The sequence below is a fragment of the Mustelus asterias genome, chromosome 29, assembly GCF_964213995.1.
Source record: "Mustelus asterias chromosome 29, sMusAst1.hap1.1, whole genome shotgun sequence".
NCBI classification, from domain to species: domain Eukaryota; kingdom Metazoa; phylum Chordata; class Chondrichthyes; order Carcharhiniformes; family Triakidae; genus Mustelus; species Mustelus asterias.
Window position 1 is genome coordinate 6,042,063 of NC_135829.1, and position 12,477 is coordinate 6,054,539.

At 45.7% G+C, this 12,477-nt stretch overlaps 1 protein-coding gene across 4 annotated transcripts in view; it reads left to right on the forward strand.

Moving 5' to 3' along the window:
- Nucleotides 1-12,477, forward strand: part of hmg20a (high mobility group 20A) — a 164,056-nt gene that overhangs the window by 56,548 nt on the left and 95,031 nt on the right. For 3 of the 4 annotated variants that reach the window (XM_078199989.1, XM_078199987.1, XM_078199990.1), the window contains exon 10: nucleotides 1,314-4,367. In XM_078199989.1, coding sequence (XP_078056115.1) covers nucleotides 1,314-1,317 — 4 coding nt within the window. In that variant the 3' untranslated portion in view covers nucleotides 1,318-4,367. Of the gene's footprint in view, nucleotides 1-1,313; nucleotides 4,368-12,477 lie in introns of those variants that run through there. The other variant, XR_013495671.1, reaches the window with a different exon arrangement.

Consider the following 12,477-nt stretch of genomic DNA (forward strand, 5'->3'; position numbering starts at 1 on the left):
ACATGTTTCTCTTTCTATCAAATACGTAACTTGAAACCATGAGAACTTCAAACAAATGCACTAGGTCCTTGGGTGAGGTGCAGCATGAAGGCTGACACCTATGGAACTTACCCTCTGCAAGAAATTGATTCCATCCTGGGGGGTTGGGTGGTAGTGTTTGGTGGTGGGGGAATTATTGTTAATAGACTCCAAGCACAACAATGGAACATTGTTTTAAAATTTAACATCTGTATGTTTTCAAAATGTTGTCAGATTGGGGCTGAAACCAGATGTGTAGGGGGAAAAATGTTGGATATTTGATTTATTATTGTCACATATATTGGGATACAGTGAAAAGTATTGTTTCTTCCGCGCTGTACAGTCAAAAACATAGGGATGGCACAGCAGTTGGCACTGCTGTCTCACAGCGCCAAGGACCCATAGAAACCCTACAGTGCAGAAGGAGGCCATTCGGCCCATCGAGTCTGCACCGACCACAATTCCACCCAGGCCCTACCCCCATATCCCGACATATTTACCCGCTAATCCCTCTAACCTACACATCTGAGGACACTAAGGGGCAATTTTAGCATGGCCAATCAACCTAACCCGCACATCTTTGGACTGTGGGAGGAAACCGGAGCACCCGGAGGAAACCCACGCAGACACGAGGAGAACGTGCAAACTCCACACAGACAGTGACCCAAGCCGGGAATCGAACCCAGGTCCCTGGAGCTGTGAAGCAGCAGTGCTACCGTGCCACCCCCCCCGGCATCGACCCGGGTTCGATTTCCTGGCCTCGGGTCACTGTCTGTGTGGAGTCTGCACGTTCTCCCCGTGTCTGCGTGGGTTTCCTCCGGGTGCTCCGGTTTCCTCCCACAGTCCGAAAGACGTGCTGGTTAGGGTGCATTGGCCGTGCTAAATTCTCCCTCAGTGTACCCGAACAGGCGCCGGAGTGTGGCAACTAAGGGATTTTCACAGTAACTTCATTGCAGTGTTAATGTAAACCTGCTTGTGACAATAAATAAACCTTAAGACCGTTCATAGAGTACAAAGGGGAGAAGGAAAGGAGAGGGTGCAGAAGATAGTGTTGAAGAGCATAGAATTAGAGTAAATGCTGGAATTAGAGGGACAGCTCACAGGACGTCTCGCTCCGGTGCGATCTTTTTTTTAAACTAACCAGAAAGTTTCTAATATTCAATCTTCCAATAGGGTTAGATTATGAAAGCTTTGTCAAGTTATAAATCTTAATGAAACAATTTTTTAGAATTTAATTTGTTCTTTTTCTCTCTCTTTCCACCCCCCCCCCCCCTTTCTCCTGCCCCTATATCCAGTTGAAATGATGATTGACTATGAAAGCATCAGCATCTGTTCACATAGCTGCAGCAGTCTGAAATGGAAGGTGCCACTTAGACTTGCAAAGGGAATGAAACGGCAGCTACTCTCTGAGGCCTTGGGGCTCAGCCTGTCCTGGAGAAGATTTGTCGCTAACTGCAGGTCTCCCTCCCGTTTCCAATGGGCTGATAAGTCTACCGTCCTACAGGGGACTGTTGTGCTGCCTCATGTTAGCTGGAAGCATGATGTCTTCTACTCCCTTTACTGGGTGACTCAAGCCAAATGTTCCTGTTATTATTTGTGTGAAGCCTTCACTTGTGGCATTGTGGAGGCCTTGGGTGCTTAATCATCAAATTCATCTCTTCATTACTTTTTTTTAATTGACTCTTTTGGACTCTTTGTTTTCCGTCTTCTGCCCTGAAAGTGACAACATGTACGTAGAAGCTGGTTTCTAATGATTTTAATTGATGTTTTTTTCACAAATACTGACTATTGCCGAGCCTAAAACGTTTGAAGCAAATTGCCCCGGACATTGAATTGGCGAGCAGAGAGAACTGAGTCAGACAGAATAGGGAAGTCCCAGATTCAGTTCCTGTTCGGTGCTGGCTTCTCTGATCTCAACTAAGCAGTGGTGCTGCAATTAACCTCTGCTCTCCTGAAGTGAGTGATGGGGAAAATTGTCCAGAGCTCCCACTCCTGATTGCTATCCAGTCATTCCTGCTTGAAAGCACAGGTTTGCTGAGGGAAAACATCAACTTTGATGGCTCCCTCAGCGAGATAGATAATGATACTTGCCGGAAAGTACATGGGCAGCGAGGATTGAACCTAACTCAGTCGAGCAGCGTAGCAGAGTTTGCCAAAGCTCATGTATGAAAAATGAGATCATGGGCTTGAGAAAAGGGTGTTTATGAAACCTTACCTCAGCAACACCTTCAGATGAGATGAGAAAACTGAGAGTATCTTGAATTGGTGCAAATTGTATCTGAATCATGAACTTCAGTTAAATGAAGCAGGGAACACGTTTGTTTTGTCGTGCTTTAGACACATCATTGTTGAGACTACGACATAACCCCAGAGAATACTCTCCGAGACTAGTCTGTCATTTCAAGTGAGGCTGGTTCATTTTCAACCCTCTTGAGTTTCAGGATGAGAAGCATTGAATTATATTGCATTGGCTGAACTGTCTGATCTGGGTTTGCTGTAGGGAAAGGCTGAAATAACAGCAGCGGGACGACTTCAGGTGTTTGAACCCGAGCCAAAGTGGATCCTGTTTCCGAGGTGGGTCTGGTTTACGCAGCGCCAGTGGGTCGGGTGGGTTACGCTGAATCTCAGGTTGTGCTTATTGTTTCAGAATTGTACCAACCTCTCTGGCGTTTAACCAGTGTTTAACCGGTGTATGTGACTGATTAACTGATTGCGTACCAGTAACTGCTTGAGTATTTTGGAAGATACACCTCAGGTGCAACTTTTACCCCCGGAGTCGTGAACTGTGGAGAGTGTGACCTGTTCCTTGGTGCTATCCGGTGATCTCCTACATGACGATGTAGAATTGCATTCATAAGGCCTCCTCCTTGACACAAAGGAGTAAAACACTGACTCACCTGAGTGCAGGTCCAAAGGTCATAGAGTCAGAGAGGTTTACAGCATGGAAACAGGCCCTTCGGCCCAACTTGTCCATGCCGGCCTTTTTTTTTAAACCCCTAAACTAGTCCCAATTGCCTGCATTTGGCCCATATCCCTCTATACCCATCTTAGCCATGTAATTGTCTAAATGCTTTTTAAAAGACAGAATTGTACCCGCCTCTGGCAGTTCGTTCCAGTCACTCACTACCCTCTATGTGAAAAAATTGCCCCTCTGGACTCTTTTGTATCTCTCCCCTCTCACCTTAAATCTATGCCCTCTAGTTTTAGACTCCCCGACCTTTGGGAAAAGATATTGACTCTCTAGCTGATCTGTGCTCTTCATTATTTTATAGACCTCTATAAGATCACCCCTAAGCCTCCTACGCTCCAGAGGAAAAAGTCCCAGTCTATTTTGTGTCTCTCCCCTCTCACCTTAAACCTATACCCTCTAGTTTTAGACTCCCCTACCTTTGGGAAAAGATATTGACTATCTAGCTGATCTATGCCCCTCAAGGTGTCCAGCTAACCTCTGAAAGCTTATACTTGGGCTACATTTAGAGGTCCTCCAACTGGCCTTCGGGGAAAATGAGCTTGTTCTCCCATTCCCTCATCACCCGTCCAGCAACACATTCTGAAAGTAGTTCTGCCGCTTGACAGCAGGGTTGAACCTAGTCTCTCAATCTCATAGCCCACTGATGTTCATTGTGTATGCTTTCACACGAAGGATCATATTTTGTATGGTTGCCACTACCTGTGGAAGTCATTGTTTAGGAAAGGGAGAGGGGACACTTCGAACAATGTAAGATTTTCTGTCGGGTTTTATTGGCGGAGTGAATGCCTGAAAATTTGCAGTGTTCTCTACCTAATATTTCACCCCTTAAACACAAATATGTGCAGAAACTTAACTCTCCTCTTCCAAAACTCTGATCATCCTCTATTGCGTACACATTCGTGAATACAGTGCTGCACTAGATGAGAAGGATGCGTTTGTCAGTCTCAAATAATTTCCTTCATAATTTTTGCTGTTTTTCCCAAAACTCCCATCTTTCCTTATTCACGGACCGTCTAAATCCTCTGAAGACCGGATTTTAGGTTTTTGTTTGAATACAGATTATTTTGCAATCTTTAAAAGACTATAAACTTTCAAGGGTCAAGCCACAAAATTTCCCACTTGCAGAAACACTGTGACCTCTCACTGTTTGGATAAACTGTCTCCTGAAGGCTGTTCGGAAACGCAGTCCGATCGAAACCACTGCCAGTAGGCAGGGTGGTAATAAAGAGAATAGTCCAGAATGTTCCGCAGTGGTACAGATGTTCTTTCAGGCTGTTAGCTGATAGAGCAATTTATGCAGACGGAGATTGCATTTTGAAGGAGTTACAGTGTAACCGCAGTTTAAAAATGAAAGTTATTAAATATTTATGGATGTTGATCACTGGTATATGCGTGTGTTTTAAAAACCACTCCAAGGACAAGATATGGTCACAACAAATTCTTTTTGATTTTTGTTTTTGAAAGGAATTCTTGTAATCCTCCCTGCTGGAGAGAGTTGATGATAGACAAATCTATCTTGGTGAAAAATAACAAATGGAATCATTTATGATCAACTTCAAGGATTTTTCTGAGGAGTTTCGGCCAAGTGGCAGAGAGGAGAACCCACATTTTGTTTAAAATTTGTTTTCAAGCAATTGCTTGCTTCTTCCATGAAAAATTTTAATTAAATAACTTTTAAGAAGAGTTTAACTCTGCTAGCTTGGTTGATACGTGCACCGCTTGTTGTGGCACAGATCAGAAAAGTCCCAGATTTCGATTATGGTCCATTCAGTTTTACTTCTAATTTGATTTGATTTATTATTGTCACGTGTATTAACATACAGTGAAAATTATTGTTTGTTGCGCGCTATACAGACAAAGCTATACAGACATAGAGAAGGAAAGGAGAGAGTGCAGAATGTAGTGTTACAGTCAGTGCTAGGATGTGGAGAAAGGTCAACTTAATGCAAGGTAAGTCCACTCTGGGCGACACGGTGGCACAGTGGTTAGCACTGCTGCCTCACAGCGCCAGGGACCCGAGTTTAATTCCGGCCTTGGGTCACTGTCTGTGTGGAGTTTGCACGTTCTCCCCATGTCTGCGTGGGTTTCCTCCGTGTGCTCCGGTTTCCTCCCACAGTCCAAAAATGTGCAGGTTAGGCGGATTGGCCATGGTAAATTGTCCCTTAGTGTCAGGGGGATTAGCAGGGTAAATATGTGGGGTTGCGGGGATAGGGCCTGGGTGGGATTGTTATCGGTGCAGACTCGATGGACTGAATGGCCTCCTCCTGCACTACAGGGATTCTATGCACGAGGACCAGGGGAGAATCAGCCCGTGTTCGTATGTTGATTAGCATGCAATGCTGCCGGCTGGGGAGGAGGCATGTGTAGACAGGAGCAGCCTCGGCTGTGACCAATACTCAACAGTTGAATAGCCTGCCACCCTTTGTTGTCTAGGCTCAAACAGGAAGAATGGGCGCTTGTCCTCAGATGATGCCCACGAAATCATACCATCGGGAAAAATCCATCCCTTACAGAGAGTAAGAGAGGAATCCCGAGGGAAAACTGAAATCAGGAAGACTGCAAATCATCCATTTCATCCGCAGTGGTAGAATTGAGGGTTAAATCTAACTGCAGCCTCTGTATATTTCCATAGCTTGTTAATCTGGCCTTTCTGGTTGTTCAGTTCATGGTGGTACCAAGCCATTGATTGAGCCTCTCTTAATCTTTTTGCTGCAATTCTGATGATAAGGAAACTGGAAATGTTCATGAGGAAGCTGTCGCGAGGCCCCCATCTGTACGCCCCGCTGCCAAATTGCTTAGTACAGAGCCTTATTGATGTGTCTGAAACACATTTTTTGCCTTCAGTGGCTTCTCCTGGACAACCAGAGTGCTCAGTGTCCAAAAAGGAACAACAATTAGTTTGCACAAGAACAACATTCACAACAGGGTCCGAGCATTTCTGCACTGTTAGTCACTCAGTCCAAATCAATAGCATCCTATGACTACCATGTGAAAGCAGCTCCAGTCTGGTTCACAAATCTCCCTTTTCATTATAAATGGGGTTTAAATACAAGTGGCTATTTTTATCACTGCACTGAAACTATTTTTTTGTTTCTTCAGATGGTTTTCTTTATCTGAGTTTATTTCTGTGCTGCATTTTTTTTCCCTAGTCTTTTTCCACGGGGATCTAGTCTGCAGCTGTACTGTGCCTATTGCTTCAATGTGTAATGATTATTACCACTGTCCTGCTGAAATTCTGAAGTCAAAATGGTGACCTGAATCTTTTTTTGATTTGGTTTTATTATTGTCACGTGTATTGGGATACAGTGATAAGTATTGTCTCTTGCGTGCTGTACAGATAAAGCATACCATTCATAGAGAAGGAAAGGAGAGAGTACAGAATGTAGTGCTACAGACATAGCTAGGGTGTAGAGAGAGATCAACTTAATGCAAGGTAGGTCCATTCAAAAGTCTAATGGCAGCAGGGGAGAAGCTGTTCTTGAGTTGGTTGGTACGTGACCTCAGACTTTTGTATCTTTTTCCCGATGGGAGAAGGTGGAAGAGAAAATGTCCGAGATTCTAACGCGTTGAAGCCAATCCTCGATTCTGTCTTTCCGCTTTGTTCAGTCATTGTGCCGTTAAATTCCAGCACGCTTGTCCTAAGCCACTTTGCCTCATTTAACTCTCCAAGCTTTAAAAAGCTATTCTTTCAACAATTAAATGAGATTCCTTTCCCATTGCTTTATTTTATCCTGTCTCCACTCAGTGTTACCTTTCATAGAGTAATAGAGGTTTACAGCATGGAAACAGACCCTTTGGCCCAACTTGTCCATGCCGTGCTTTTTTGTTAAAACCCCTAAACTAATCCTAAGTGCCCGCATTTGGCCCATATCCCTCTATACCCATCTTATGCATGTAACTATGGAAAGGCCTGGGGATAAACTGCCTTTATCCCCATTAAAGGCAGTGATGTACAACCATAAATTGTTGAGGTAAAATCCCTTCAGTCAGAGTTTCGGACCTGCTTTCCAGTGCATGAGCTGCAATTTTGCATTTCATAGAATCCCGACAGTGCAAAAGGAGGCCATTCGGCCCATCGAACCCGCACTAACAACAATCCCACCCAGGCCCTATCCCTGTAACCCCACGTATTTACCCTGCTAATCCCCCTGACACTAAGGAGCAATTTAGCATGGCCAATCCACCTAACCTACACATCTTTGGACACTAAGGGGCAATTTAGCATGGCCAATTCGCCTAACCTACACATCTTTGGACACTAAGGGGCAATTTAGCATGGCCAATCCACCTAACCAGCACATCTTTGAAGTGTAGGAGGAAACTGGAGCACCCGGTGGAAACCCACGCAGACACAGGGAGAACATGCAGACTCTGCACAGTCACCAGAGGTCGAAATTGAACCCGGGTCTCTGGCGCTGTGAGGCAGCAGTTGCGCCACCGTGTCGCTCAAAATCCTTTTATTTCTTTGGTGCTCCATACTCCTGTCCAATCCCCTTGCAGATGTCAGTTCAGTATCCAGTATTACATTTGACATTGCTTAGGCACTTTGTAAGAAAATGATGATCCTTTTGTAAATACTATGCAGCATGACCTTCTGCTATCTGTTGTATGCAGTAGGTTCATTTTGTTAAAGAAAATTCTATGCAACCGATAGTCCTGCAATTCGAGATATTTCCCTCTAACTTCAATGAGATCAATATTATATAAATGACAGCCCAAAAGAGACCATTATATTCATGCTAGACGATTAGCTGGAGGTCACAATTACTAATTCCATTTTCTTGTTGTTCCCTTGCTCCATTTTACAGTTGTCCTTTTCATATGGAGGCCCCTTTCAAATGGCATTATAATCTCTGCCTCCAAAGGCACTTGTGATAAACATAGAAACTAGAAGCAGGAGGAGGCCATTCGGCACTTCGAGCCTGCTCCGCCATTCATTATGATCATGGCTGATCAGCAAATTCGATATCCTGATCCTGCTTTCCCTCCCATACCCCGTTAGCCCCAAGAGCTATATTTCTTCTTGAAATCACATAGTGCTTTGACCTCAGCTACTATCTGTGGGAGTGAATTCCACACATTCACCACCCTCTGGGTGAAGAAATTTCTCCTCGCCTCAGTCCTTAAAGGTTTATCCTAATTAATAATAATAACTACAGATACAAGTTATTGGCATGACTTCAATATTCTAATTTTCAGAACAGCATATGCCATTTTTCTTGCATCTCTCTGTCTCTCTCACTTCTCCCAGGGCTTTTGCACCCTTTGAGTTTTTATTTTTTGCACATGCACTTTGGTCAGGCCCACACGCATGAAGACGATGTAAAAAATCTAAACCATGCAAGTGCGACTCTTTCCCAGGCGTCACTGTCTGTGCAGAGTCTGCACTTTCTCCCCGTGTCTGCGTGGGTTTCCTCCGGGTGCTCCAGCCTCCTCCCACAGTCCAAAAGACGTGCTGGCCAGGCGCATTGGCCATGCTAAATTCTCCCTCGGTGTACCCGAACAGGCACCCGAGTGTGGCGACTCGGGGATTTTCACAGCAACTTCACTGCAATGTCGATGTAAGTCTACTTGTGACACTAATACAAAAAAACTTTTAAATTGCGCGGGAGGCCCGAGATTCGTCAGTTTTGTGGAAGCCGACCACAGAGCTGAGGATGAAGATTAGTTTTAATTTAATTACATGAATTTTGAATCGTTTTTTGCGACACATTTAGAAGTTCTTTACAGCACACCAGGTGGGAGCCACTGGTCGAGTGACAATCCTGATATTATGTTAAGTTAACAGTTGCCAGTTAGAATATTGCTGAAGACATGGGCACATTGCCAAAGCTTTTCGTCTTGCCCTCATCAGGACAAATGCAAGAATACCAAATTTCAAATGGTTCTAGAGGAGGAAAGGGTGCTAATTCATTGGCAAGTCGTCTCTGACTGCGGCGTTGCTATGGAGAAAGCAACAGGGAACTATCGACTTCCCCAAGCTCCTGGGAAATTCAAAAAAAGTGCAAGGCTTGGAACAATTAGTTGGAAAAAACTTCTTCATGTTGCAAACCTCTCGTCAGCTCTTCCTTAATGGGGCAGAGGAAGAGGGGATCAAAGCCATTGTTCAACCCTTTCTTCTGAACATTAATCTTTCTGATGCGCTCGCATTCTACTGAGTCTTGGCTATACTATGCCACTAATTTCCTCCTCCATCTTGATTCTAAAGGGTCGTCCCTTTACTCTGAGGCTGTGCCCTCGGATCCTAGTTTCTCACGAATGGAAACATCTTCCCCCGTCCACTCCATCCGGGCCTTTCAGTATTCAGTCCAAAGATGTGTAGGTTAGGTGAATTGGCCATGCTAAATTCTCCCTCAGTGTACCTGAACAGGCGCCGGAGTGTGGCGACTAGGGGATTTTCACGGTAACTTCATTGCAGTGTGAATGTGAGCCTACTTGTGACTGATAAATAAACTTTAACTTTAACCTTCCTTTAATGGATAGAGTAAGTAAACTCGGCAAAAAGTACTTTGAAATTTGCTAAGACAGCAGGAGGAAAAAAAGACCCAGATTTTGGTTGTGGAAGACAAGCTGAGGACAGATGGCAGGAAGTATTTCTTTATAAACAGCTGGACTCCTTCAAAAGCAGCTGGTTGCTTTAGTGGGAAGGTGATGGGGTTGATATCCTGGAAGGATGAGATCAAATGAGCTAACAGGTCTTCAGCATCTGAATCCAACTTTTCCAGGTATGTCTATATCCGTTTTGGAATGGTGCCTTCTTATCCTGACTCATTATTCCAGAATTCGAGTGAGTGGAATCGATACCTTAAAAAGAGTTTTACTGGACCAACCAGATGAAGGAAGAAAGAAAGAATGTATTTATTTGTGCTTTTCACGTCCCAAGGTGCTTCACAACCAATGAAGTACTTTTGAAATGTGGACCCAGAATTATCCAGTCCTTGCCCGACCGCTTTCGCCACAGTGGAGCTGGCTCACATTGGTTACCAGAGGGATTTTCCAGTCCTGTTCAAGGCAATGGCCATTTGTGTTGCCTGCCAGCCATTCTGCCAGGGAACCAGCCATGCAGGCGGGGGGAGGGAGGGGGTGATGCGATGTCGAGTTCAGCTGCTCCAGAAGATCCTGCCGGCAGGAAGAGCCAGAAATCCCTGCCTGTAATCACTATAATAACATAAATTGTGCACAGCAAGATCCAACAACAATATGATAATGAGCAGATAATCATAGAATTCTTACAGTGCAGAAGGAGGCCATTTGACCCATCAGGTGTTCATTGACCACATCCCACCCAGACCCTATTCCCGTAACCCCACATATTTACCCTCCTAACCCCCCTGACACTAGGGTCAATTTAGCATGGCCAATCAACCTAACTTTTATTGAGGGTTATATGGGGTGGCACAGTGATTAGCACTGCTGCCTCACAGCGCCAGGGACCCGGGTTCAATTCCCGGCTTGGGTCACTTTCTGTTTGGAGTTTGCACATTCTCCCTGTGTCTGCGTGAGTTTCCTCCGGGTGCCCCGGTTTCTACCCAACCTCTGAAGATGTGTGGGTTAGGTGGATTAGCCATGCTAAATTGCCCCTTAGTGTCAGGGGGACTAGCTAGGGTAAATGCATGGAGTTGTGGGGATAGGGCCTGGGTGGGATTGTGGTCGGTGCAGACTCGATGGGCTGAATGGCCTCCTGCACTGTAGGGATTCTATGATAGCAGTCGGGACGTAGGGTTGAACTCCCCTGCTCTTCAAATTAGCAAGAAGTCTCTCAACACCAGGTTAAAGTCCAACAGGTTTATTTGGTAGCAAAAGCCACTAGCTTTCGGAGCGCTGCTCTTTCATCAGGTAAATGGGAGTTCTGTTCATAAACAGGGCATATAAAGACACAAACTCAATTTACAAAATGGTTGGAATGCGAGTCTTTACAGGTAATCAAGTCTTAAAGGTACAGACAATGTGAGTGGAGAGAGGGTTAAGCACAGGTTAAGGAGATGTGTATTGTCTCCAGCCGGGACAGTTAGTGAGATTTTGCAAGCCCAGGCAAATGGTGGGGGTTACAGATAGTGTGACATGAACCCAAGATCCCGGTTGAGGCCATCCTCATGTGAGCGGAACTTGGCTATCAGTCTCTGCTCAGCGACTCTGCATTGTGTATCGGGAAGGCCGCCTTGGAGAACGCTTACCCGAAGATCAGAACTGTGACCGCATCATGGCTTCAAACTAGTGCCATAGAATTTCTTACCTACTCACGACAACGAGGAGGGGCTATGTTTAACATCTCGGGTGGAGCCTCTGGTAGTACAGCCCCCCCTCCGTGCTGGAGTGTCAGCCTAGATTGTTTCATTCAACTTTCTAAGGGTGTGACACGAACCTACAACCGTCTGACTTCGAGGCAAAGCGAGCTATCCTCAGAGCTGCAGCCGATGCCTTGTTCTGTTCCTGTTCTATGTAAATGTGGGTTGGCACAGTGGTTAGCACTGCTGCCTCACAGCACCAGGGACCCGGGTTCGATTCCGGCCTTGGGTCACTGTGGAGTCTGCACACACTTTCCGTGTCTCCGTGGGTTTCCTCCGGGTGCTCCGGTTTCCTCCCTCGGTCCAAAGATCATAGAAACCCTACAGTGCAGAAGGAGACCATTCGGCCCATCGAGTCTGCACCGACCACAATCCCACCCAGGCCCTACCCCCACATATTTACCCGCTAATCCCTCTAACCTACACATCCCAGGACTCTAAGGGGCAATTTTTAACCTGGCCAATCAACCTAACCCGCACATCTTTGGACTGTGGGAGGAAACCGGAGCACCCGGAGGAAACCCACGCAGACACGAGGAGAATGTGCAAACTCCACACAGACAGTGACCCGAGCCGGGAATCGAACCCGGAACCCTGGAGCTGTGAAGCAGCAGTGCTAACCACTGTGCTACCGTGCCGTCCATGTGCGGGTTAGGATGACTGGCCATGCCAAATTGACCTTCGTGTCAGGGGGACTAGCTAGGGTAAACGTGGGGTTGTGGAGTATATTCAGTACAGATTTGATGGGCTGATTGGCCTCCTACTTCACTGTAGGAATTCTATGTTGGGCCTGTGAGCAGAAAGGAACATTAAGGCTATGTGTAGAATCCCAGAGGCTGCATAAAGTGGATGGGGAAAAAATTTGTCGGACACAAAAGTTGCATTCACACCTAATTTTAAAGCCTGCCCAAACTTCTGTGTTGCACTCTGAAGGGGTAAAGACTGTAAACTCCCAATGCTGTGTGCAGGTGAATTCAATCCAGCTTTGGGGAGGGGCATGGCAGGGAGTGGAAATTCCTGCACCGCTGCATATCATTGCAGGGGAAATGTCAGGTGCTAATTATAGGTACAACGGGTCATTAGATGCTGCGAGGTTATGTGTTAAGGTACTGAGAACACAGCTTAAAAATGTCATCAGCTCCTGTTCCGCACAACAGCTGGAAAACAGGCATCTCAAAGTGGATGCGGGATCTGCCCCCACTG